This window comes from Mus caroli, unplaced genomic scaffold, assembly GCF_978045245.1.
Source record: "Mus caroli unplaced genomic scaffold, Mus_caroli_1 scaffold_3, whole genome shotgun sequence".
Classification (NCBI taxonomy): Eukaryota; Metazoa; Chordata; class Mammalia; order Rodentia; family Muridae; genus Mus; species Mus caroli.
The window spans coordinates 53,460,597-53,488,270 of record NW_028227258.1 but is presented as its reverse complement, the minus strand read 5'-3'; the positions used below and the strand labels follow the sequence as shown (position 1 = coordinate 53,488,270).

The window sequence follows — 27,674 nt, the reverse complement described above, 5'->3', positions numbered from 1 at the left end:
GACGGCGTTCCCCTTCAGCTAGTCCGTCCGCAGCTACCCAGTTCTGTCTAGCCCAGAGCCTCCGGCCCTCGCTCCGCTCCTCCCGGGACAAAACCGCCCCGCCACGTCCGCGACATCCCCGCCCCTTCCCTAGGCCGGGCCCCCGCAGCCTTACCCCGAACCCAACAAGCAGAAGCCTAGAAATAGCAACTCCGACTCCAGGCGACTGAGTGACTGATAGGCGGCAGCACGTTCACGACACTTTCACGATTGCCGTAAAGAGGGGGGACTCAGAAAAGGTTGAGGCGCGCCTCCGAGCTACTCGGGAGCGCGCCCCGGGGCTCCGCCCAGACTCCTAGGGTGGGCCTGTTCTGCACTTTGAGGCTGGAGCTGGCTGGTCGGGGACAGGAAAGAAGGTGAGTGGGAGGGGGGAAAGTGTCTGGCCTGGTGCTCAGCGGGTTTCCTACTTGGGTGCTGTGTCGAAGGGTGGTTCGCAAGCCAAGAGCGAGGGCACAACGCAAGCCCCCTTGGTCCCACGGTCGCGCGAGCCACGCGAACCACGGCAGCTTCACCTGGTTCCGTGAACTTCGTGACACTCACGACCAGAGTCGCGAGCCAGCTCCGGGAACCCACGGATCACGGGAGAAGACAACTAGGCTGAGGTCTCCGCGTCCTACTTTTTCTCTTCTTTAGTACCTCTATCACCACTTCATCCCAAGCGATGTGTCGTGCCAAGCTTGGTGACCCTTATATTTTTCTGGTGCCAGGGACAGTGAAACTCTTGTACTACAAGATTTAGGAGTGTGTGTGCAAGGGATTGCTTTTGTTGAATCAGCTAAGGAAACCTTTGCCCTAATACCCTTTGTCATCCCTGTGCCCTTATTTCTACTTGGTTGGGGCTGGGGAAGTTCAAAACTGAGACCAGTGGTGACCTTGTGTTTACACAGAGCTCTGTCTCCACCCCATGATTGTGTTTCAGGGAGTGGTCCCTAGTTGAAAGGAAATCACAAATCCTGGGAATCCTAACAGCTGCATTCCTTTGAAAAGCACTGAGACAGGAATAAGTTCTCCAGCCTTCCCAATTTTAACTTACAAAGAAGTACCAAATGCAACAATTTTTAATTTATCGGGGCTGCGTTATCAAATTTTAATATATTGGCAGTGAAACTAGATGCTTTGAGATTAGCCATTGGAAAATGTTACATTTGTCAAGAGGCCATATTAGAATTTAGGAAAATAGTCATTGTTATGCTTTGTTTGTGGCCTGATGTTTCTATTCGCCTCTGAAAAAAAACTGGGGCCACCTGTTCATTCACTTGGAACATCCAGAGTTTACACTTTTATTATTCTTTAGTTATTACCACTTAGAAGAGAAAACATTAAAAACGTTCTTTTTATTATCAGTGGCTTTAAAATGCTTATGAAAATAAAAAATGTAACTGGATTTCTGACTCCTGGATCTTCAAAGTAAGCAGAGGAGATGGGTGAGAGATGCAAAAGGATTTGTTAAACATCCTTACTGTTGTGTGAAGTTTTCTTATATATTTTTAAGTCATCTTAAAGCTTTCCTTTTTGGTTCTGGAAATTGAATTTAAGGCCTCTTGCTTGCTATGCAAACACTCTTTAAAAGGGTTCTTGAATGCTTTGACCCATAAAATAGTTAAACATTACACTCATAATCCTGTTGGTCTGAGATTGCTCTCACACTTTCCTTTTTGGAGGGGAAGGCGCTGGACAGTTGTTAGTCTTCCATGTTATACTCATCCTGTCTACTTTGGTTTCTCACTTGTCTCTGAAAGACTCTTAACAATATTTTAAGCCCTGCCTTGCTTCTAAGCAGTCAGTTTAAACAGCTAGAATCTTCAAAGCCTAAACACATACAAGTATTTAAGACCTCAAAAAAATTATACGCAGCCATGTATGGGTAGTTATGACTGCAATTTATGAATTGTTATAGTATTTTATACTTATATTGCACATAGAATACTATATCTCAGAAATTTGATATTTGCCTGAAACCCAATAATTAAAAAGTGTTAATTATGGAATTTTTTAAAAAATGATAATGTCCAGGAGTTAGGGAAATGTGTCTGCTGTGCCAAACAATAAGAAAATTGACTTCCTACAATTAAAGCTTTTTAAAAAAATTACCACTGATAGATCACTATTATAAAAGATCTCAAGCATTAGGTCCTTAAAGGAAACATTTTTGCTCACAGTGCTGCATTCTAGTGTTCCGGCCACAGATACTGTTGGTTCATTGGCTAATATTTGTGTGCTGCTTAAAATCATGTGTTTGAAATGATAACATATCATCTTTGTATATAGATTTCAGGATTTGAAAATGGGAACCGGTTTGGGCAGTTGTGAAGATTGACATTTTGAGAACTCATAGCACAGGTAGTTTCTCTTTCACCTTTGAAAAGACCACCTTAGGAAGGAACCTAACATGTTATCTCAGTATTTGAAAAAAACCTCACTGGAACAGCTATTCTTTTAGATGGCTTAAAAAATGTGAGATGGCTCAGCATGTGAGATATTTACTAGCAATGCTGATGACCTGAGTTCATTTCCTGGGACACATGTAGTGGAAAGAGAAAACTGATTCCTGGGCATATATACACCCACCTCTAACTCCACCCCAACCCCCATTCTACCCCTACCCCTATCCTTACCTCCCATACATATAAAACAAACAAAAAAAATGAATGTAATCTAAAAATATTAGATAATATTAAAGGGTACTATTAACTGTATATCACCAGTATGTTAGGGTCTTTCCTTGCTGTCACTATAACTTCTATAACAACTCTCTAGCAGAGTCTACTCTGCTAGATAAAACATGATAAAACATGATAAAAACAGGTCCCGTACTTTGTCTAGTTGCTAGCCACTAGACTGGGTCTGAGCATTTGGATAGTGGTGACTACAATATAGGACTGAAATTTTAAATTTTATTATATATTAATTTAAATAACTGTACCTTTCTAGTAACTACTGTATGGTACAATCTTTTGACAATATTTGCATTTTTCAAAGGAAGGACTAGCTCAGATAAATTCTGAAGCTTGCCCAAGATCACGCAGCTTTACTTTTAAGAAGATTTTGCGGAGGGGAATACTTGTTAATTTGGAAATGCAGATTGAATGGATGGAGGGGAAGAAAGCAGTTCAACCAGGAATGGAGAATCTAAACAAGAATGGTTACATATACAGTGAGTAGAAGGGAGGAAGGAATGGCTTACAGAAATAGGATTGCCATCATTTGGTGGTAGCGTGTGAGCATTTTGGGTAGAGAGCCTGCTCTGCAAGAGTTACTGTGATGTCCAAGAATCTGAGGAAAATGATAACACCACTTACTGAAATAGACAATCCAATCCATTACTGGAGTTAAGATGATTTGGTGTCAGCTTTTCGTTTACTCAATAATTACTGAGTGAAGATGGGTGAGTCCTTGTGTTTGCAGGTGGTGAAGTAGCATCTCTCTCATTCAGTTCACTTGCCTTCCTAAATGTTCATACTATAGAAGTGAAGAGATGTGCAAATCCAGTTTTCTCAGGAACTGCTTACTTCTTCATGCAAAGAGCTTAGGAGTATGGAGAAGAGAGTCTTTCTGCTGTGTGTCTGTCTGTCTGTGTGCACATGTCTGTGTGTCTGTGTCTGAGTGTCTTTCTGTAAGTGCTGGTGTATATGTATGCCTGTGGTTGTTGAGAACAGAGGAAATTATGTGTCATGTACCTTTCCAAAAGATAGAATGCCTCAGTGGCCTGGAATTTTCAAAGTAGAGGAGGCTGACTGGTGAACCTCAGGAATGTTCCTGTCTCTTCCTTCTCAGGGTTAGGGTTACAGGCACTCTGTCCCACCTGACTTTTATTTACATAGGCTCTGGGTTACACTGAACTATCCTTCCAGCCCTCTGCTGCATTTTGGATATTAAGGATTTAGAAGTAAAAAACAGTAAAATGGAGAGGAGGTTCTCCTACTAGTAGTGAGATGAGCAGAATGTTTCAAGCATACCTTTTACCTAAACACCTAAATGCTGAATAGGTCATGTTAGCTTTTTAAATGCCAAACACATTTTCTATGAAAGAAAGGGAAGTTCCTCACCCAGGCATGGTGGCTCATGCCTGTAATCTAAGAATGTGGAGATAAGAGATGAGGATTTTAAGTTTGAGATACCTTAGACAGTAATATATTCTAGGCCAGCCATAACTGAATGGTAAACCATATCTCAACCTTTCCTAGCCTCCCAAAATAAAGAGAGTGAAGTTCTCAAAGCTGAAGTCAGACAAGGAATGAAAGCAAGAGGGATAGCCTCGCTGTTACCTTACCTTCTTTGGAAGCATTTGGCTTATAGCAAAAAAAAAAAAAAAAAAAAAAAAAAAAACAGTGAAGGAGGAGGAGTGGAACTCTGCCTCCTACTAGAACAGGAAGGGAGGATTCATACCTTGATCTCCTGGTTATATCTCCTGGTTATGTGTTCAAGATAGTGTTTTTACGGTTTATGCAAAAAAGGATCACAATTTCAGTGAGTAATATTTTCAAAAGTTAAAAAGCAAACATTTCCTCTTAATTATATAGCTCATTTCCTCTGAACTACCTTTTCTCAAAATGTCAGGATCTCAAGACTCTGTACACACTCTATGAATGGAGGGCCAGAAAAATCTCTCCCTCTTAGCCAAGAGAGACTACTTAAATATGTCTGTTTTCTCCACCCGTCCAGGTGGTGGAAGATACCATCAGGAACTGGAATCTGTATGAAGTCTTCCATCACTGATTCAAGGTTCACACTCACAGTCTACATGCTCTGAGAAACTAAAAACCCGAATTAACCCGAAGTTGGCCCAGGTTAGTAAGTCAGTCATATTCTCTCCATCCACCCCACCTCCCACCCCCCTATATGTATGGATGCACATGCAGGTTCCTGGTCAAATGTATCATGGTGCACATGTGAAGGTCAGAGAACTACTTGGGGAAGTCAGTTCTTTCTTTCGCCATGTTAGGATAAAACAGTTCTTTGGCATGCATATGGTTTTGCCATTTATGAAAGATCATAGCAAATTTGAATGCCAATAAGGGAAATGTACTTTTCTAGTTATCCATTAAAGTTTAAACCACTGAATATTTGAAACTCTGGGGTAGTGGTTCTCATCTTGAGTCTCAACCCTTTTGGGGTAAAAACACTCTTTCACAGGAGTCACCTAAGGTCATTGGAAAACACAGATATTTACAGTATGATTCATAACAGTAGCAAAATTACAGTCATGAAGTAGCAATGAAAATAATTTTATGGATGGGGTCACCACAACATGAGGAACTGTATTAAAGGGTCGCAGCATTAGGAAGGTTGAGAACTGCTGCTCTAGGGCAAGGAGCATCCTCTATGTTTCTCAGTGTTGATACATTGTATTTTATCCTTTTTATGCTGCATTGCATAAATATGTAGTATAAAGGGGAGAAGGTACATTTAAGACCATTTCATTTCCTAACTTTTTTTCCTAGTCCCAAATGATTAAATTGAAATCATTTAATGAGGTGTGTGTGTGTCTGTGTGATCAAATATTCTAACAATTCAATCAAGATATACTACTCTGATTCTTAATTAAACCATTATGCTTCTTAAAGAACAGAAAACATTGTATTAACACTAAAAATTGATTCCTACACACAATAGCTGGGAATCTGAGCTGAGGTGTTTCAGGCAGTGTTCAATGATGCATGGTACAAAGTATACCTTGTATAATCAAAGCTAAGGTTGTACAGAAATTATGCAAACACCCTCACATATGTTTGGATTTGTTACACTGTTGAGTTTGGATTACTTTCTGATTGTATGTCCAGAAATAATTTTCTCTTACTTTTATTCCTATTATTTTTCATAAACTCACATTCAGTTACATGACCCACAGTTTTAAAAGCTAGATTTTAGAATACTTTCAAATTTAATGATAAACAAATACAAGCTCATATTTGGAAGCCATAAAACACATTCAAGGGGTCTGGGAGGGTAGTTCAGTTTGTAGAGTGCCTAGTGTGCCGATAGTCATGTTCTTCTGACACTTTCAGTTCACTGAGGATCTTGGGGCCTAGACTGCTCCATTTTGTACCGTCCTTGTACGTATTACTCACAGGCTGGTCCAACAAGAAGTTCTTTTCTCTGTGTGAGGAAGTAAAGCAAAGTTTCTTGAAATAGCAGAGCAGCTACGCCTCAGTCATGAGAACTCTGGTATCATGCAAATATTCCTCTACTTCCCCTTTGCTTTCAACATTGCCTTTTACAAGCTATCTATCTATCTATCTATCTATCTATCTATCTATCTATCTATCTATCTATCATCTATCATCTATCAACTCTCCATTGCTCTCACGCTACCATAGATTACACAGAGGAAGCCAGTGTAGTTGACCTTCAGCAGCATGCTGTGCTTGTCAGTCATCCTGCTCCTGACTACAGTGCTCCCAGTCATTGGTCCGGATAAAGGAACTTAAACTGTGATCAGGGTTGACCCTGTGGTAGTCTCATTATGGTGATTTTCCTGCAGTTTTGCATTTTGAAGCCCTACATCTTTTGCTGTCTTTTCCCTACCATCTATAGTCACAACTCAAACCCTGTGGGTCCTGTCTTCTTGAAATGCTGATATGGCTTAGTTGGTAGATGGCTTATCTAATATACCAGAAGCCCTGGGTTTCATCTCAAAACCACATTAATCAGGTCTGGTGTGGTACACACCTGGAACCCCAACAGTTAAGGTGGCCAGCCTGGAATGCTTGAGACTTTGTTTCAAAGACTGACAGGAGAAAAACAGAGGGTGTGTGTGTGTGGGGTGGGGGGGACGGGGGGAGGATAGGGAGGGACAAAGGCAGGCCAGCTGAGATTGGGTTGGAAGAGTCACTGACCTCAGGATTTCAAGGTTTTAGGATCATCTTGGCAGACAGAGTTAAAAAAAAAAAAGAATCTGGTTCCAAACACCATGTTTCTTGTCTGCCATGAAAATTACTGCTCTGCTGCTGAGTACACCACAAACTGACATACCTACTTGCCCACCGTAGCTCAAAGGCCTCCCATTCCCCATCTAGACATCTCAATGCTGGCACTGATGCCAAGGATTACAGGTATCCTCCACCACATCTGTTGATCATCTGATTTGTGTCTTTTGAATTTTGAAGAAACTGCATTACAAAGACATGAAAATGTCAATCCTTTCATCATGTCTCAGTCTTTCCTTCTAAGGATGGCTAGAAGTTACACTGCCCAGCCAGCTCATCAGCATGTAAGATACTTGCCAGTCCAGAGAGTACAAAGATTGTGGTAGCTCCCCTTCCCCACCAGGAAACAGAAAACCACATTCACTAATCTGACAAATTGTAGATTGGGAATATTAGGGGCAAAAATCAGCTGTATTGGAACTATACGGATATTTTTATTAACTGAATGGTTAAACCGAATCAGCTGTCCCATTGATTGACATTATTGTAATATAGACATGACTTAACTGGTATGAGTGTGTGTGTGTGTGTGTGTGTGTGTGTGTGTGTGTGTGTGTGTGTGTGTATGAAATGATAAGATAGAAAGCAAGTTTCTGGCCATGGCCTCTAAATGAGTCTTAGTTCTAAAAAGTGAAGCGATGATACAGGTGATACAAGGGTAGTGTGGGAAGGATGCTCAGAGGGGTAAGATTACAAGTGCCGGCTGGAAGTGGGTGCCTAACACAGAGTGGAAAAACTTACCCATTGTTGTTTCTCATTTGCTTTCTCTGCTTCAGAAGACCTGTCTGAAATGTGGTGGTTTCAGCAAGGGCTCAGTTTCCTTCCATCGGCCCTTGTAATTTGGACATTTGCTACCTTCATATTCTCATATATCACTGCAATAACACTCCACCATGTTGACCCTGCATTGCCTTATATCAGGTCAGTGAAGTATATTGATCATATAGACGTAACCCCCACCTTCAGTGCTGGGGACTGAACACAGGCCCAGGTAAGTGCTACTTTCCCTGGTTAGTCTTCAGGACTGATTCATTGTTTACATTGACTCTGACATTTCAATTTTCATTTGAAAATTCAAGCTTTTAGACTGCTAATATAGCAAAGGAAATATAAAATAGAACTTGCAGTTGATTCCTTCAATGAACTAGAAAAATCTGGGGACTGTCAGGTAAGAGTCAGTCAGTTAGTAGGTTCTAACCTCTTAGTGTCTTGTCTTCTAAATAAGTGCTTGAGCTTGCCTCAGAACCTGGAATTAGAATTACTTTTCTTGTAAATTAAAAAAAAAAAATGCTGCAAACAATAGTAATGTTAGAAAAATATAGTAGTATTGGCAAATGTTATTAATGTATTATGTAACAAGGTAATGTTCTAAGTTTTCCTCATGCCTTAGGTAATTAAATCCTTGCAACATCCATGTGTAGAGAAATTTAGCCTCATTTAAGAAGACAGGATCTGTAGTAATCTTTCTGTTGCTGTGATATATATCTAAAATGTATATATCCTTATACATTGGCTGTTCTGGCTCACACTTGTAGTGGTTTCCGATCCTGATTACTTGACCCTATTGCTTTGAGCCCGGGATGAAGCATACATGATGGCAGAAGTACATAGAGAACAAAGCATTCACCTCATGACCTGAAAGCAAAAGCAAGCAAGGAGGAGGCCAGAGATTTGTAATTCCCTTTAAGTGTACTTACCCAATAACTTGAAGACCTCTTCCAGGCCTCACATCTTAAAGAGCCCACAACTACCTCTAATGCTTCCCTATAGGCTAAACATTCAATACATTCAGTATCTAAATCACAGAAGGAGTAAGGTCCTGGAACACGATGTTATTTGCTCAGTGGTACAATTCAGTAAGTAGTGAACCAAGATTTGTACCTGTAGTTTTTCTCTAGGGACTGTGTTCTTACTCTCAATGACCTACTGGCTAGATATTTCTGACAAAACAAGTATCAACAGTTATATTTTTGAACTTTCAAAACTACCAACAATTTAATTATGGGTAATCAGTCACATGTACTGTGTTCATAACCACTTTTAAACTTTATTTTTCTGAGTGTTTAGCCTGCACTGTATATGAACCACATGCATGTTTGGTCTCCTTGGAGAACGGATAAGAGCATCCAAGCCCCTGGAACTGGAGTTACAGAGGGTTGTAAGCTGCTGTCAGGTCCTTTGTAAGAGCATCAGGTGCTGTAACTGCCGAGCCATCTTTCCAACTTCCCCAACCCCATCTCTTTCAATTATAGAAGCAGGAGTAATTATTCCAACAAACTTTGAACAAAACAATACTGCTTACAAATAGGAAGTATTAGGGCTGACTCAGCCGTTGAGAATTTGAATCCAACCAATGGACAGAAGCTGCTGACTCCTGTGGTTGAATTAGGGGAAAGCTGGAAAAAGCTGAGGAAAAGAGCAACCCTGTAGGAGGACCAGCAGCCTCAATTAACCTGGACCCCCAAGATCTCTCAGACATTGGACCACCAATAAGGCAGCATACACCAGCTGATATGAGGCCCCCAACACATATACAACAGAGGACTGTCCGGTCTAGATTCAGCCAGAGAAGATACACCTAAAACTCAAGAGACTTGAGGCCCCAGGGAGTTTAAAGGTGGGGTGGGGTGGGGTTGGGGTGGGGACATCCTCATGGAGGAGGGGAGGAGGTATGAGATGTGGGACAGTCGGAGGGTGGACTGGGAGGAAAATAAAATCTAAAGTTTAAAATAATTAATTAATTAATTTAAAAATTGCTTCCTGTTGCAGAGGACCTATGTTTGGTTCCCAGTGTCCACAGAATGGCTCTCAACTCCCTGTAACTCCAGATCCAGGAGACTTGATGCCTTCTTCTAGCCCACAGAGGCACACACACATAGTCATATGTTAAAATTGAGCATATCTTTAAAAATAAAGTAGAAGTCCCTTCTTCACTCCTGAAGTTCATTCCTGCCTCTGAAGGGGATAGGCAATTTAATGGCTTTCTTTTTAAGGAATTGTTTTGTCATCTATGGTTTTAAAGGATTCTTTCTCCCTTTGTTTTTGTCACAGTTAATATATTTTACTTAGTAATTTTAAGTTTTAAACATAATGAGTAATGCCCTCCTCCCCTCTGGCTATTAGAAATAAGGTGATAATAAAGACCACATCGTATAATTTTACATACTGTACTGGAATGTCAGTATATTTCTCTATGTGGTATTGCAGAATAGACAACAAGGTAAGACTTTTAATTTGATACTGCCAGATATGTTTATGCATTCACAAAGAGAATATGAAAAAACTAATAATTATGAATGGATTCTAAGATACTCAGATTTAAAAACATTTTTATAATGAAAGGGAAGTAAATAGAGAGAGGAAAGTTAGAAGAGCTATATAGGGCTAGGTAGGGCTACAGGTAGTGAAGACACCATCACTGAGCACAACGCAGCTGTCATTCCCTGTGTTCTCATCTAAATGATTCTACCTAGAATAGAGCTGAAGCCTTTGAAGCACCGTCCTAGAGAGGGTGACCCAATTGCTTTTTTACTTTTGTCCTTGTCTAAATATAGCATCTTTTATTTTGTTTGTTGCAATTGTTCCATTTCCTCATTTAGGATCCTTCTGATAGATAACCTTTCTAACACAGAAAATGGCAAACTTTTAAAAAGTGATAAACCAGAAGGTTTAGTTGAGCCATTAAAACTGTCAGATGACACTCTGACAAGTAAGTGTACTTCAGAAAGGGTATCATGTGACTGTGGTTTCTATAATGGAGATACCACACAGAAGTCATGCACAAATAGGGGGCACTAAGAGATGTTTAAAACCCCCCCCCAATTTTCTATGATTTTAAGTGTTCACTTCTGGCAATAATTTGACAAATGATCACCCACGTATTAGAGAAATACATAGCTCAAGGAGCCAGACAATTCCTTGTGTCTCTATAAGAAGGTGCATATTTAAGATTGATGTGAGCTGTCAGCATTTTTATTTCCCCTCTGACAACGTGTCTTCTTGCATTGCAGAACTTTCTGTAACTTAGGAGTTACTAAGTGTCTTTTGAGTGTTTCAGTTCTCTGCTGGTCTCATCTGTGGTCTTTCCTGGCACTCTGGACACTTCCCCCCAACCCATCTCCTTCTGCTTTTATTTTTCTAATGATGAGCTTTTCTAATGATAACCCTGAGGATATTTAAATTGTAGTATTATACTTCTCTTAGGCTCATTTTCTTGATGTTCAAGATATATAAGTAGCTTCAACTAACTATTCTGCCAAAGGATTTTTCTTTTAGTTTGTAGGTGCTGTGCTATCTAAAACGTTACAGTCTCAAAGGATATAAAGAAATGTAAAATTCACTTCAAAACTGAATTTATAAGTAGTAGTGCTTCAGATGGGGTACAAGCTATTGAGCTATAAGAACATGCTCTGAACAAAAAAGTAAACAGTAAGTCCAGTGACAAGGAACCCACACAGTGGGAGAAAGTCTTTGCCAGCTATATATATGATAGAGGATTAATATCCAAAATATGTAAAGAACTCCCAAAATAAACAGCCAAGAATGATCCAATAAAAATAGGAAGTGGATCTGAACAGAATTCAAAAGCAGATGAAAAAGTGGCTAAAAAACATTTCAAAAAGTACTTAACATCCTTAGCAATTAGAAAATTGAAATTAAAACTCCTTTATGATTTCAACATATACCAGTCAGATCAACTGACAGCAAATGCTAGCAGCATCTGGAGAAAGGAGAACCCTCATCTACTGTTGATAGGCTTGCAAGAGAGTGCAGCTACTCTGGAAATCGGTGTCTATAATTCTTACGAAGCTAAAATACATCTATGTGACCCAGCTGTGCATTTCCATGGAGTATTTTTCAAAAGTCTTGACATCCTCCTCAATGTATATTTGCTTAACTATATTCACTGATTAGACTATTCACAATAACTAGGAAATTGAACGAACCTAATCTCCTTCAATTGAGGAATGGATAACAAGATAATAATACAAATATTCTATAGAATATAATGTAATGAGATTATGAAATGTTTAAGTAAATGGATCAATCTGGAAAAGATTATATTGAGTTTGGTAACCCAGACCTTAAAAACATGCTGCATGTTCTCTCTCATTTGCAGTCCCTACCTCCAAACACTAAGGATGTTTGAAAAAGCCATACAGAATTATACTATTTCATGTTTACCTGAACTTACATATAATATATGCAAGTGTATGTATATACCAATATATAGTTTAAATGAAAATTTGACACTTGGGGTGATAGAATTCTCCCTGCAACAGGCATAGAGAAACTATCAAAAACCCAAGTTTTAGACATGAGAATGTTCTTTTGTTAGGTGAGGCTAAATGTACTAAAGGGAATGGTAACCTCTTGGCAAGATCCCACCCAGCTAAATTTCCAATTTATGAAAAGGAATTAAAAGTTTAAGACAGAATGTAGTAATACATGCCTGTACTGGCTAGTTTTGTGTCAACTTGACACAGCTGGAGTTATCACAGAAAAAGGAGCTTCAGTTGAGGAAATGCCTCCATGAGATCCAACTGTAAAGCATTTTCTCAATTAGTGATCAAAGGGGAAAGGCTCCTTGTGGGTGGGACCATCGCTGGGCTGGTAGTCTTGGGTTCTATAAGAGAGCAGGCTGAGCAAGCCAGGGGAAGTAAGCCAGTAAAGAACATCCATCCCTCCATGGCCTCTGCATCAGCTCCTGCTTCCTGACCTGCTCGAGTTCCAGTCCTGACTTCCTTGGTGATAAACAGCAATATGGAAGTTTAAGCCGAATAAACCCTTTCCTCCCCAACTTGCTTCTTGGTCATGATGTTTGTGCAGGAATAGAAACCCTGACTCTCAGAATGCAGAAGCTGGCAGATCTTTGAGATTGAGGTCAGCCCGATCTACAGAGGGACTTCCAGGACAGCCAAGCTTAGGCAGGGCAGGAAATCATCAGAACCAGGAAGCTGATGAAAATGTATTTGAAAAAGTAGAACAATATTTCAGCCCCAAAAAGCAGCAGAATTGGGCAGCTTTGGCCATGTGGTTCAAGCTTTAGAGTCAAGGATACAAGAAAGGAGCTATGGAACCTTCCTCCTTGATGTAGGAAAGCCACTGAGGCCAGGTGTACGTTAGGGTTGTCCCTGCATGGAGCCCCAGAAGCCATGGTATGAAGCTTTGAAGGTGAAGACCGAATTGGCTTGGAGACCCTAAGATGTTGGAGATGCCAGAGCTGTTAACAGGGAGTGAAACTAGCCCAAGAGAAAACTTCCAGTCAACAAAGCTGAAAGGAGTTATGGAGTCACAGTGTGTGGAGTTTGCCCAGCTGGATTTCAGTCTCCTTTCAGGCTATTATGTCGTCATTATGTTCCTTTTCTTCCTTTGGAAAGGTATATCATGTGCTGTTGTATGTGGGAATCCTGTGTTCTACTTTTTGATTTTGCAAGGGATTATAGTTAAGAGATTGGAGAGATCTCAGAAGAGACTTTGAACTTTGGACTTTTAAACAATTTTGATACAGTAAAGATTATAGGGACATTTATAGTTGGATCAAATGCACTTTTCAATATGATATAATACAAGCTTATGAGGCCCAGGGAGTGGAATGTGGTGGTTTGAATGAAAATGGCCACCTTAGATTCAGGGAGTGGCATTGGTGGTCTTGTTAGAGGAAGTATGTCACTGGGAGTGAGCATTAAGACTTCAGAAGCTCAAGCCAGCCCAGTATCATTCTTTCTTCCTGCTGCCTGCCCATTCCAGATGTAGAACTCTCAGCTCCTACTGTTAATGATAATGGACTAAAACTCTGAACTGTAAGTCAACCCCAATTAAATGTTTTCCTTTGTAAGAGTTGCCTTGGTAATGATATTTCTTCACAGCAATAGAAACCCTAAGACAATAACTGATGAATGGTGTTTGATACATATTTTTAATTGAAGTTCAGGCAGTCACAGCGGGTACAAAGACACAAGAGCTATGAATGGGCCAGTGCTGCTTACAGAATATTCTGGTGAAGTTGATACACTGATATTATAATGGACTTAATTTTGGGTAAATGCACAGCATACTGTTAACAAATCAAGGATAATGTCTTTTAAGTTAGCTTTTGTTGATTTCTGAGGAAATGAAAAGATCTGATAAGAGGTAAGCAAATATGTATAAACTCAAATTATGTTCTCTTGCTCTCTCTCTCTCTCTCTCTCTCTCTCTCTCTCTCTCTCTCTCTCAAAGAATAAAGGGTTTAAAATAATTCCTGTTATGATAGGGTATCTGGTGTAAGAACCCTACATACTTTCTCTTTGTCTTTCAGTGACACAGGGACAATACCTCCTGAAAGATGCCTCTTTGGAGTAATGCTAAGTATTGCTGCAGTTTTAGGTAAGTAATAGAATGAAGAGTCAAATTGCTGATTTCTTCTTTAAATACTGTATCACTACTTATTTTCTAGTTAAACTTGAGAATATGTTGTTACTAAATTATCGGTTATAATATGTTCCTAAAAGAAGAAAAGGAAAAAGAAAGAAAGAAAACACTTGGTTATATTGCTGCCTTCCAAGGAGCCACAGTGGGGAGAAGCTCAAGTAGAAATGCCAATTTATGGAAATACACTTTGAAGAAATATTTATATGGCTATAATAGACTTCTTATCTAAACCTAAGTTGCAAGGTCAACCAAACATTCCTTGAAACCTTAGGTAGATTTCTTAAGCTATTAATATGATATCTCAACTTGAAGTTAAAACTGACTACAACTAGCCGGGCGTGGTGGCGCACGCCTTTAATCCCAGCACTCGGGAGGCAGAGGCAGGCGGATTTCTGAGTTCGAGGCCAGCCTGGTCTACAAAGTGAGTGCCAGGACTACACAGAGAAACCCTGTCTCGAAAAACCAAAAAAAAAAAAAAAAAAAAAAAAAAAAAAAAAAAAAACTGACTACAACTAAATTCTTTCATTATGAATAGTTTAAAAGTTTAAGAGTAGAAATGGAATTGTGTTTTCATTTTTGCTTAATAATCTCATGCTGCAGAACTTACCATACTGTATTATATTCAAGTTCCTGTCTTGTGTGTGAGCCTGACTTTTGTTAGTTTAATAAAATATTTAATAAAAAATTAAATATGATCCCTTAAAATAGTTTCATTCATCAATTCAATACAAACTATTTGCTTGCATGAAAAGAGAAACTGGGGCTAGCAAGATGGCTCCAGAAGTAATAATTCTTGCTTACTGAGCCAGAAGACCTTGAATTTAATCCCCAAAAACCATACTGGGAAGAGAACCATCTGCCAAAGGCTGGTTAGTGACTTACACACACTCTCCTCTCTCTCTCTTTCTCTCTTTCTCTCCCTCCCTCCCTCCCTCTCTGTCTCTCTCTCTTCTCTCTGTCTCTCTGTCTCTCTGTCTCTCTCTCTCTCTCTCTCTCTCTCTCTCTCTCACACACACACACACACACACACACACACACACACACATGCATAAATAATTCATGGTGAATGTAAAATGTAAAAGAACATTGAAAACCTACATATTAGAAAAAATAATTTATAAACTTGTTTGCTATTTACACTCTTCAACACATCTCTACAAAACAGAAATTTGTCATCTTTATTGTACTTCTAAGTTGTCTGGTCGTAATGCTACAGTAGAAAGTTTGAATTGGTCCTTCCTTGAAAGATGAGTCTGTAAAGCAGGATCTGGTTTCTTTTTTTTTTTTTTAATTATTTTTTATTAGATATTTTCTTTCTATACATTTCAAATTTCAAATGCTATCCCAAAAATTCCCCATACCCTCCCCCACTCCCCTACCCACCCACTCCCACTTCTTGGCCCTGACGTTCCCCTGTACTGAGGCCTATAAAGTTTGCAAGACCAATGGGCCTCTCTTCCCAGTGATGGCCGACTAGGCCATCTTCTGATATATATGCAGCTAGAGAGAGACACGAGCTCTGGGGTACTGGTTAGTTCATATTCTTGTTCCACCTATAGGGTTGCAGATCCCTTGAGCTCCTTGGGTACTTTCTCTAGCTCTTCCATTGGAGGCCCTGTGATCCATCCAGTAGCTGACTGTGAGTGTCCACTTCTGTGTTTGCTAGGCCCTGGCATAGTCTCACAAGAGACAGCTATATCAGGGTCCTTTCAGCAAAATCTTGCTAGTGTATGCAATGGTGTCAGCGTTTGAAGGCTGATTATGGTATGGATCCCTGGATATGGCAGTCTCTAGATGGTCCATCCTTTCCTCTCAGCTCCAAACTTTCTCTCTGTAACTCCTTCCATGGGTGTTTTGTTTCCAATCTAAGAAGGGGCAAAGTGTCCACACTTTGATCTTCGTTCTTCTTGAGTTTCATGTGTTTTGCAAATTGTATCTTATATCTTGCATATTCTAAGTTTCTGGGCTAATATTCAACTTATCAGTGAGTACATATCGTGTGAGTTCTTTTATGATTGGGTTCCCTCACTCAGGATGATGCCCTCCAGGTCCATCCATTTGCCTAGGAATTTCATAAATTCATTCTTTTTAATAGCTGAGTAGTACTCCATTGTGGAAATGTACCACATTTTCTGTATCCATTCCTCTGTTGAGGGGCATCTGGGTTCTTTCCAGCTTCTGGCTATTATAAATAAGGCTGCTGTGAACATACTGGAGCATGTGTCCTTCTTACCTGTTGGAACATCTTCTGGATATATGCCCAGGAGAGGTATTGCGGGATCCTCTGGTCGTACTATGTCCAATTTTCTGGGGAACCACTAGACTAATTTCCAGAGTGGTTGTACAAGCTTGCAATCCCACCAACAATGGAGGAGTGTTCCTCTTTCTCCACATCCTGCCCAGCATCTGCTGTTACCTGAATTTTTGATCTTAGCCATTCTGACTGGTGTGAGATGGAATCTCAGGGTTGTTTTGATTTGCATTTCCCTGATGATTAAGGATGCTGAACATTTTTTCAGGTGCTTCTCAGCCATTCAGTATTCCTCAGGTGAGAATTCTTTGTTTAGCTCTGAGCCCCTTTTTTTAATGGGGTTATTTGATATTCTGGAGTCCACCTTTGACAAAATCCAACACCCATTCATGATAAAAGTCTTGGAAAGATCAGGAATCCGAGGTCCATACATAAACATGATAAAAGCAATCTACAGCAAACCAGTAGCCAACATGAAATTGAATGGTGAGAAGCTGGAAGCAATCCCACTAAAATCAGGGACTAGACAAAGGCTGCCCACTTTCTCCCTACCTATTCAACATAGTACTTGAAGTCCTAGCCAGAGCAATTCGACAACAAAAGGACAGCAAGGGGATACAAATTGGAAAGGAAGAAGTCAAAATATCACTTTTTGCAGATGATATAATAGTATATATAAATGACCCTAAAAATTCCACAGAGAACTCCTAAACCTGATAAACAGCTTCAGTGAAGTAGCTGGATATAAAATTAACTCAAACAAGTCAATGGCCTTTCTATACACAAAGGATAAACAGGCTGAGAAAGAAATTAGGGAAATAACACCCTTTACAATAGTCACAAATATAAAATACCTTGGCATGACTCTAACTAAGGAAGTGAAAGATGTATGTGATAAGTACTTCAAGTCTCTGAAGAAAAAAATTAAAGAAGATCTCAGAAGATGGAGAGATCTCCCATGCTCATGGATTGGCAGGATCAACATTGTAAAAATGGCTATGTTTCCAAACCAATCTACAGGTTCAATGCAATCCCCATCAAAATTCCAACTCAATTCTTCAAAGAATTAGAAAGGGAAATCTGCAAATTCATCTGGAATAACAAAAAACCTAGGATAGCAAAAAATCTTCTCAAGGTTAAAAGAACCTCTGGTGGAATCACCATGCCTGACCTAAAGCTGTACTACAGAGCAATTGTGATAAAAACTGCATGGTACTGGAATAGCGACAGACAGGTTGATCAATGGAATAGAATTGAAGATCCAGAAATGCTCCCACACACCTATGGTCACTTGATCTTTGACAAGGGAGCTAAAACCATCCAGTGTTAAAAAGACAGCATTTTCAACAAATGGTGCTGGCCCAACTGGCGATTATCATGTAGAAGAATGTGAATTGATCCATTCCTATCTCCTTGTACTAAGGTCAAATCTAAGTGGATCAAGGAACTCCACATAAAACGAGAGACACTGAAACTTAGAGAGGAGAAGGTGGGGAAAAGCCTTGAAGATATGGGTACAGGGGAAAAATCCCTGAATAGAACAGTAGTGGCTTGTGCTGTAAGATTGAGAATCGACAAATGGGACCTCATAAAATTGCAAAGCTTCTGTAAGGCAAAAGACACTGTCAATAAGACCAAAAGGCCACCAACTGATTGGGAAAGTATCTTTGACAATCCTAAATCAGATAGGGGACTAATATCCAATATATATAAGGATCTGGTTTCTTTTGTAATTGACTGCTGTATGTGCTAGCCTACTGTGGTAACATGAAATAAAACAATACAAGAACGAGGAGAGGAGATTTTGTTGGTCTTTCCTATTTTGTTGGCCCATCCAGATTCTACTGTTGACTTTGATGCTGATCCTAAAAATATTGTGGGTTTATTCTAATAAAAGTATCATGAGAGCTTTCTTCAGAAGACATCAAAATTATTTTATAAGTTTTATACTAAGTAGTTGTAGAAATGAGAATCATGAAAGTAAGTGTCTTACTCTGCCAAACAGGGATTCAAGTAGTTCTGTGGTGTGACCGTAAAACAATTCTTTAAAAGCTATAGGTTTTTTTTGTTGTTGTTGTTGTTCTTTTTTTTTTTTTTTTTTTTTTTTTTTTTTTTTTGCATTCAACATTAATGTTAAAAAGACAGTTTGTGTTTCTGGGTAGGGACTGACCTTTGTCAACACTTCACAGACAGGTTATTCTCGTGGTTACTCATTACTTGTTGTTTTTTCAAATTCTCTCTTCCCAGGCATTGCTACCATATATGTTCGTTACAAGCAAGTTCAGGCACTGAACCCTGAAGAGAACCTCATCATCAAATTAAACAAGGCTGGCCTTGTACTTGGGATACTGAGTTGTTTAGGACTTTCCCTTGTGGCAAATTTCCAGGTTTGTTTTTTAACCCAGTGAGGGTATCTGTCTAAGTAATTAGAAAGCTGGCGTCCCCAGTCACATGCTGACCCTGTCTCTGCAGCCTGCAGAACTCAGCTGTATCATCTGAGCCATATAGAAACAGCTGCTTTCACTATGAGAAAAATTCATATTTGGTGATCTAAATAAACATAAATCATAAGAACTATTTCTCAGGTACTCAGAACAGGTACTTACAGACTTCATTATATACTTAATTGGAGGTTACGTCAAGATCAGACGGAACTGATATACAGAATAAGTAATAGATTGTAGATCTAAACTTTGTTTGTGATATGCCTGATGAATCATAATTATTTATGTTGTGTTCTTGTTTGTAATAAGGGATTCCTGTACCTGTGGTAGGATGGGAGGATCTGCTCCTTTTCCAGCTCTTTCTTTAAAAACCATGAAGGCCGGCCACCATCTATCTCTATCATGCTTTAGGGCACAACTGTCTTCTTGATCCTGCTGGCTAACACAGCAAAAAAGATACAAAAATCACACCTCTTTCTTAAAATTGTAACCTATTTGAAAATTATTATTAAGTAGCATTTATTAAAGAATGGTTAGAAAAACTTTCTTGAAGACAGTCTTTATAGCTAAAGGGATGCCTGCTACAGGATTATTTTAGTAAGAAAGAGAAATTGTTCTCAACTTTGAAAAAGTAGGGAAAAAAGATTATCTATAGCCAAAAAACAGAGTGGGGCTCAGTGGATGAAAAACTCCTAATAGAAAACAGGACAGATATGAAGTTATACTGGCTGTTATCTAAGATATTTAGGTTGGTTTAGGCAGGATTCTTTCTGAAGTTAGACAATGTGGAGATGAACCTTGAACCCCAGAAATCAGGCCCCATTGGCAAGAGCTCAGAGAAACCTAAGTAGAGTTTGGTCAAGGAGAATGCCTTGCTCACCCAGCAGTGAATTATCATTGAACAAATTTTTATTTGCTAGAAGTGTGCAATGGGAGTTGTCAGGATGGCTGAAAGAAAAAAAAAAAAAAGGTAGTTTTGCTGGGCACTCATGTCAAGAAACTCCATGACCTTTTGCCATGGAGAAAGAACAAAAATTGTGCAAGGCACCTAATTAGCTGTGATTATTATAAATTGAACTCTGCTTTCTCTGGTCAGTTTCTATAGTTCAGTATTAAAAATGTTACAGATAATTTTAGGGGCTAGATAAAGATTCTTTGCTATATTGCATACTACTTAGTGCATGCAAGCTCTCATTTATTTAGGAATTTTTGAGAGACATTGAAGGTGCTAAAAAGGTTGGAAAATAACTCTTAATATGGTCCTTATTTTCAAGGGAAAGCCAAATAGTTATAATTATATGTTATTTGAAACTTTAATTTAATGTACACTGAATACCTTTGTACAGTGGGTATGTAATAGTCAACAAAATGAGTAATGGGAAATAAGGGTCCTCAGTGCCACTTAGAAAAACGTTTCCCATGTGGGAGAGTTATCCTGCAGGAGGTTTGGAAGGGTTAGTAAGTAGGGAGATATGGGTTGCCTTTCTAGGGTTGCCATTTGAAGATATCAGTAATTGGATAGCTTCAAGAAGAAACAATCTTTCAAAGGCAAAAGTATTCTCTTCCATGCTCGCCTACACTGCTGGCTGGTCCAGACCTTTTGTAAATCATCCTAAGGGTCCTTAGTAACCTTAAGCTTTTTTCCTAGTATCTAAAATTATGAAACAAGATATAATAATAAGCTGCAGATTTGTTTTAATATCTAGTTTATTTGTAAAAAAAATAAAACTGATAGCTACACATGTATATTGTTAACTTTTTAAATTGAAAATAGTTTTCTGATGACACTTTCCCCTCCCTCATCTCTTCCTAGGTCTTCCCCACTCCTCCACCCTTCCAGCTATCTAACTCTACACCTTCTTTCTCTCTTTAGAAAACAAACAGGCCAATAATAATTTTTTAAAAACTAAAAAAGAACAAAGGAACCAAAATAAAACCACCAACAAACAGAAAGAACAAACAAAAAGTAGGAAAAACACAAAACATATATACACACAAATTAAACACAGAAAAACCATTTAAACACAAATTTGGGAACAAAAGGTTAAAAATGCCCAAACAAAGCATTATGGGACAAAAAAAAAAAAATCACCAAAAATACCATTGAGTATGTTTTGTGTTGCTTATCTGTTGCTGAATTAAAAAAAGGTCTGTTCTTAAGTGTGCTTTGTATACTCTGAAGAAATTCCATTGTAGAAACGTTTTCCTTTGTGAGAAGTTGTTAAGTTCAGATAGCTTTTTGGTTAGGGATGGGTGCTCATGTCCACTTCCACTCTCAGTGCTGGAACCTCATCTGGCTTGGACCTGGGCAGGTCCTAGGATTTCTGCCAGTTTCTATGAGTTCATACGTGTGTCAGTTCAGTTGTGTCTAGAAAGCACTGTTTTCTTGATGTCTTCAGCTCCTCTGGTTCTTACACTCTTTTCTTCCTCTTTGACCTAACTCCCTGAACCCTGAGGGAAGGAGTTTGATGAAGTCATCCCATTTAGGACTTAGTGTTCCAAGGTTTCTTACTCTCTGCATAATAGTTTCCATCTCCTGCAGGAGGAAGCTTCTTTGATTATAACTGAGTGAGACCCTAACCTAAAATATAGCCCAATGTCATTAAAAGTCATTTTACTGCTCTGTCCCTTTGGTAGAACAATAGTATTTGGTTTTCCCCTAGGTCTATGACCTATCTAGTCCCAGGTTCTTGGCCACTCCAGCAAGGTCAGGCATGGGCTCCACCTCGTAATCAGTTAGTGGTTGGTTACTCCTACAACTTTTGAACCACTGTTGAACCAGCATATCTTGCAGGCAGATGACCATTGTAGAATGAATAGTTTGCAATTGGGTTAGTGAACTGCAGAATACACCCTCCTGTTCCATGAACACTAGTCAGTGGGGAAAAAGGCTCTAGTTAGGCAACAGCATGGCTTCTCCATGTTCAGTGAGCTTTGTAGGTGTTGTCTTCAGCAAAAGGGCCTTACCATCAGTTTGTAGAGAGCAAACAGTAGCTTTGACAAGATCCTGAGTTGCTTAGAGGTTCTCAATTAGATGTAACCTGTTCCTGGCACTGTACATTTTGCTTGATGATAACAGATGTCTTCTTGTGGCTTTCTATCCCCCTGTTACTTGATTCCGTTTAACTTATTTAATAAGTGTATATAGTTTAAGAAGCTTCTACTCCCATAGGTTTCCATAAGACCCCTCAAATAACTGTGAGTGATACCTGTCTATCCTTACCCTCCTCTTTTCCTTCCCATTTCCATTTAATTTTATAGGCCTCTATTTCAAGTCTCAATATTTTCCCTCTGCTCTTTATTTTATACTTTTACTACAAGAGTTTTGCTAAGGAACTCTATAGTGGCATTGATTGGGCTATGCCTATATTTAGTTTTATCGAATTCAAGCAACTAGCCTACCTTCTCCCCTCTCCCCATCTCCTTCTCTCCCTCTCCTCTCTCCCTCCCTCCCTCTTTCCCTCTCCTCTCTCTCTCCCTCTCCCTCTCTCCCTCTCTCCCTTCCTCTTTCCCTCTCCCTCTGTCCCCCTTTCTCCCTCTCTCCCTCCCTTTCTCCCTCTCTCCCCCTCTCTCCCTCTCTCCCTCCCCTCTCCCCTGTCCTCTCTCCCCTCTCCTCCCCTCTCTCCTATCCCCCTCCCCTCCCTCTTCTCTCTCTCTGAAAAGGGAAACTGGTACCTCTGAAAAATCAAAATCTCTGATTTCTGTACATTGAGAATCAACTGTTGCAGTTAACTAAGAGATAGCAAATCAACTGGGTTTGTAGATTATTCAGCTGATTCAAAATGAGAAAACTGAACCCTGCCTTTCCTTTGTTCTCTTAGTCATTATGATCCTCCTGTGCCAAGTATTCCTTTTCTACCAAAGGAAATTCAAACACCCCCAAAAAACAAAACAAACAAAAAACAGTGATTCAACCAAAATTTGGTTTTAAACATTGATTGTAGAAATTTGAGATTACAGGTTGTCTCTTTTAATCAGATGTAACATTATAATATTAGAAATGAAATGTAAGTAAATAAGGAAAACATCATAACTTATAATAATGTCTGTGGATCAATGCAACCTATTAATGATCCCTATGGCATAATTAGTACCTAGATAGCGCCATGAAGACCTTAAATTACATTTAAACTATCTTCTGGTTCCAGATCTCTGCTCGTTAACCTTCTTCCTCGTATTTATTATTACCACTATTAATATGGGATGTCCTTATTTCTGAGGTTTATTATTTATTTTTGTGTACCTTTACTAGATTATAAACTGTGAGACCTAAGTGTCTATTTCATTCATTCACATATTAATGACTTTAAAAACTGCCTGACACCTAACAGAACCCAATCAAACTGTTAAATAAATGAAACTGTATTGACACTTGTTAGTATTTTTATTGTTGGCAAATGAAGTCATCTGGTTTCACTGTAATCTTCCTGTGCTTTGGGGAAGTAATTTGTGCAATCTCCACTTAGCCCTAATGAATTATCTGGCTTGTGCTTTTAAATGATATACTGTCAATGTGTTCTTTGTTTTTCTCATTGACTGACTTTTTTCTGCTTCTCAGAAATCAACACTATTTATTGTACATGTATGTGGAGCTGTCCTTGCCTTTAGTATGGGCTCATTTTACATGTTTGTTCAGACCATTCTTTCCTACCAAATGCAGCCCAAAATTCACAGCAAACAAGTCTTCTGGGTCCGACTACTGTTGGTTATCTGGTGTGGAGTAAGTGCACTTACCAGTATCCTTTGTTGTAACGTGTTGTTTACTATTGAAAAAAAATAGAATAACAAAACAAGTGAGTGCAGTTTGGGGCAATGTAAGAACCATTTTTTTATTGTTATATACATATACACACATACACACACACACACATATTTTATCTACACTTATGTAAATGTACCATGTGCATACCTGGTGGCCACTGCTATCAGGAGAGGGTATCAGATACCATGGAATTGAACGTGGGTGCTGGGAACTAAATCTAGGTCGTCTGCAAGAGCAACATGTGCTCTTAACTGCAGAGGCACTGCTTCAGCTCCCCTAGTCTCTTTAAAGTCACCCTCGATTAAAGGACACTGTTCATAAAATTCAGACTGCAATTAAGTAACTGAGCTAGGAACAAATATACCTTTGGCATAGTCATACTTCAGAGAAAGCAAGGAAGAATTATTATGCTCACTACAGAAAATTATTCTGTGGAAATTTATGGTAGAGCAACTAATTTTTAAGTAAAGAGGAAAGGACATGATGTAAACCATTTCCTGGTTACTCTGGATAGATCTTTAATTTTAGGACTGCCCAGGACATTAATTCTTAGAAAAAAAAAAAAAAAAAAAAAGGATTGGACCATAGTAATAAAAGCTAGCCTTTAAAGTTAGCCTTTAAAATGTTTTGTTGTTGTTGTTGCAAAGTACAAGTTTAAACCTTCAGATCTCTAAGAGTCTTCCTTGACTTTTTTTATAGTGATGACTTGCTCATCGATTTTGTACAGTAGTGATTTTGGTCCTGATGTAGTACAGAAACTACACTGGAACCGGGAGGACAAAGTAAGAGCTTGAGGTCTACAAAATATATAAGCGTGTGTGTGTGTGTGTGTATAATTATTTTAAAGGTTTATTTTCATTTTAAATGTATCATCACTGTGTGTGTCAGTGTCATGTGTACATGGATGCCTGCAAAAGCCAGAAGAGTGCATTGAATCCCTTGGAGCTATATCAACAGGTAGAAACAAACTGCCCAACATGGAAACTGGGAACTAAACCTGGTTCCTCTGGAAAAGCAGCAAACACTCTTAACTATTTAACCATCTCTTCATACCCTACATAATTAATGTTGTGAATTAGTATACAAACTCTAAAAATAGCTGTAGAGAGAATATCTTGTGTACTGTATGGATGTATCATCTGTCAATTAAAAAGCCTATGGCCTGTGGCTTAGGTAGGAAATAGAGGTGGGATATCAGGGGAGGGAAAGGATTATGAGATAGAGCCAGAAATGATATGAGAAGACAGACACATGGAACCTGAGCACAGGTAACCAGCCACATGGCAGAATGGAGGTTAAAATAAGCAGGTTATGATCAAGTCAGAGTACACCATAGCTGTATGGCGAAGGCATTTGTAAATATATTTTGAATCCTAGTCTTATTCTTTGAGCATGGGGCTAGGAGAAAGAACCAGGGCGTAACTTCAACAAATAGCCATTATGAAAGTTTATTAAGAGTATTCTTGAGCTTCCTAGTGTCATTTTATGAATTTTATTCAGATGTATGTGTGTGTGTGTGTGTGTGTGTGTGTGTGTATGTGTGTATGTATGTATGTATGTGTGTGTGTAGGTAGGTGGGAGTATTTTTTTATTTCACTCAGTGGTCTAACTGACCGTAAATTTGTGATCTTCCTTCAGCCTCCTAAGTAAGGATGACAGATGTTGGTTTATGAATCTTATGGCTGGAGCAAGGTGGTGGTGCTGTGACTTCTTGGTTGTAGAATGCAAGTTCTATTTTGTCTTGGTTATTTAGTGGAAATTATATTTGTTGTAAGTGAAACAAAGACATCTACTATGGGTCAGGAGGGACTCCTAGTAGCTACTGCAATTCTCAAGACATGTTCAAAATTCAAGGAATAATTTCAGAAGGAAGATTAGCCTATAAGAATTTGATGTTGCTAATTTAAGAACTAACATCTATTATTTGACTTGGATGTAACCCAGTGGCCTTTGTTTTTTCTCTTGGACTCCAGGGCTATGTGCTTCACCTGGTTACTACAGCAGCAGAATGGTCCATGTCATTTTCCTTTTTTGGATTTTTCCTTACTTATATTCGTGATTTTCAGGTAATAATTTTAATTCTGTTCAGTAGAACTTCCTTCATATAGAATAACAGAATATTTCATTGACAGTCTCCCTGTTCATTTTGAAAATTAGCATTTTAAAATCTGGCACCAAAGAAAGTGATATAAGAGTAACTAATTTCTGGTAAAATTGTTCCTGGGTTTGAGGAAGTTGTGTGCTGCAAGTAAGCTTCCCCCTTGATAATGGAGTTATCAATGCAAAGCATATCTGAAGAAATTCTGTAATTTATGTTTATTCACCTAGACCCAGCCCTAACACATGGCTTTACGGGGGAAAAAAAAAAAAAAAGAACTACAAAAGAAAAATAGGAAACTTAATGAGGCAAGAACATGTTTTTTCCATTTCCCTGGATGCTCAGGATGGTGCCTGTGGCAGAGACTTCCTGTTCCCCATCTGATCATTTTGTTTCTCTGACTACATAAGGGGTCCTGTGATACACAGTGAAGAGATAGTCTCTCAGAAGGGCAAAACTTCTCTATATAATTTTCTTTTCTGTTCTAGAAAATTACTTTGCGGGTGGAAGCCAATTTACATGGATTAACCCTCTATGACACTGTTCCTTGCCCTGTTACCAATGAAAGATCACCACTGCTTTCCAGAGATTTTCAGTGAATGGATATAAGTCTTCTGTGATGATTGTGATTCTCAGGGACTGAGAAAAGATGCACAAAATTTGCTTATTATACTGTGAAAATTTGAATCAATTAATCAAGGCTGACAGTGACATTAATGAAACATGATATCAGGAAAAATGTAATAAGCCATCTGGTGAGTTTTCTTAAAGGATGTTGTTAAAAAGTCCATCTAAAAACATGTCTAGACTTTTTTATATCCAGAAAATAAAACCAAAGGATAATATCATTGTAGTGTTTGCTACTTTATCAATGAAACCTGAAGTACACCGAGTAGTCTCCATACTTGGCCTTAAACGTATTATTTTAAAAGCATCTTTTGTTAGGAGTACTTTTATGAGAGACATTTTCCATGGCACACAGTAATCAGCATTGGTAACCAAATCATTTGGAATCAGGGCTTAAAACTGAAGTTTTATTAATACATTTCTTACAGTACTTAAAAATGTGGTGTTGTTGTTGTTGTTGAATCTTTTCTGTAAATAGGAGCCTGCCTGAAATAATCTGAGTTCTTTGATGGCTTAAATTTTGCCTCCCTGCACCCCCAAACAAACACAAAATCAATGGGTATTTATTTTATTCTGGCCACATGAATATTAACAGATCTATCATATATGCTTATAATAATTTCATCAAGTCTGGTCTCTGAGATTAGAATTTTTAATTACCAGTAAAAGAGAGAGACTATTTGCAAATTTGCTACCATTTTGTTCTTTATAAAATAAAGGTTACGGCTGATGACATTGCTCAGTAGTGTAAATTACTTGCTGCTAACCCTGACTATCTGAGTTCAATATGTAGGATCCACATAGTCAAAAGAAAGAAAAGTTATCCTTTGGCTTTGACCTCCATATGCAAATACACATACACAATAAGTAAATGTGATAATAGAAATAAACATTAATGTTCCTAAATAAGATTGCAAAGTCTGTAAACAAAAGGAGATATGATTAACATAAAAATTATATTATAGTTATGATCTTTGATTTTTCATTTAGAGAAATTTCTAATTAGTAGTAAGATTAGTTTTGATCATATATTTAGTCTTTTTATTGGAATATGATCCTTTTAAAACCTAAATCTGAAGAAGAGACTGAAATCCAAAATAAAATTCTGAATCTT

The 27,674-nt window shown here is 38.7% G+C and overlaps 2 protein-coding genes across 7 annotated transcripts in view; one reads left to right on the top strand and one right to left on the bottom strand.

The window, feature by feature from the left end:
* Positions 1-278, bottom strand: part of Cept1 (choline/ethanolamine phosphotransferase 1) — a 44,799-nt gene extending 44,521 nt beyond the window's left edge. For both annotated transcript variants that reach the window (XM_021158267.3, XM_021158269.3), the window contains exon 1: positions 155-278. The gene's annotated coding sequence lies outside the window, so the exon portion shown is untranslated. The remainder of the gene's footprint in view (positions 1-154) is intronic.
* Positions 259-27,674, top strand: Dram2 (DNA damage regulated autophagy modulator 2). Of its 5 annotated transcripts, none has more exons than XM_021158271.3 (9): positions 259-395; positions 4,702-4,826; positions 7,745-7,886; positions 14,266-14,333; positions 18,877-19,016; positions 23,632-23,809; positions 24,535-24,617; positions 25,809-25,901; positions 26,422-27,674. In XM_021158271.3, exons 3-9 carry the CDS (start codon positions 7,756-7,758, stop codon positions 26,530-26,532), a joined length of 804 nt encoding a protein of 267 aa, XP_021013930.1. In that variant the 5' UTR covers positions 259-395; positions 4,702-4,826; positions 7,745-7,755; the 3' UTR covers positions 26,533-27,674. The 5 variants fall into 5 exon arrangements, with proteins under 5 accessions (XP_021013930.1, XP_021013932.1, XP_021013929.1 ...); XM_021158273.3 differs by having other exon boundaries at positions 7,742-7,886; positions 23,734-23,809; XM_021158270.3 differs by having other exon boundaries at positions 7,742-7,886.

What these genes read in the sequence shown, in the direction of transcription:
- Dram2 (XM_021158271.3), top strand. Translation starts at nt 7,756, where the DNA reads ATGTGGTGGTTTCAGCAAGGGCTCAGTTTCCTTCCATCGGCCCTTGTA. An exon ending in CCCTTGTGGCAAATTTCCAG is followed by an intron (nt 19,017 to 23,631) that starts GTTTGTTTTTTA and finishes TCTGCTTCTCAG; the next exon opens with AAATCAACACTATTTATTGT. An exon ending in CTTATATTCGTGATTTTCAG is followed by an intron (nt 25,902 to 26,421) that starts GTAATAATTTTA and finishes TTTCTGTTCTAG; the next exon opens with AAAATTACTTTGCGGGTGGA.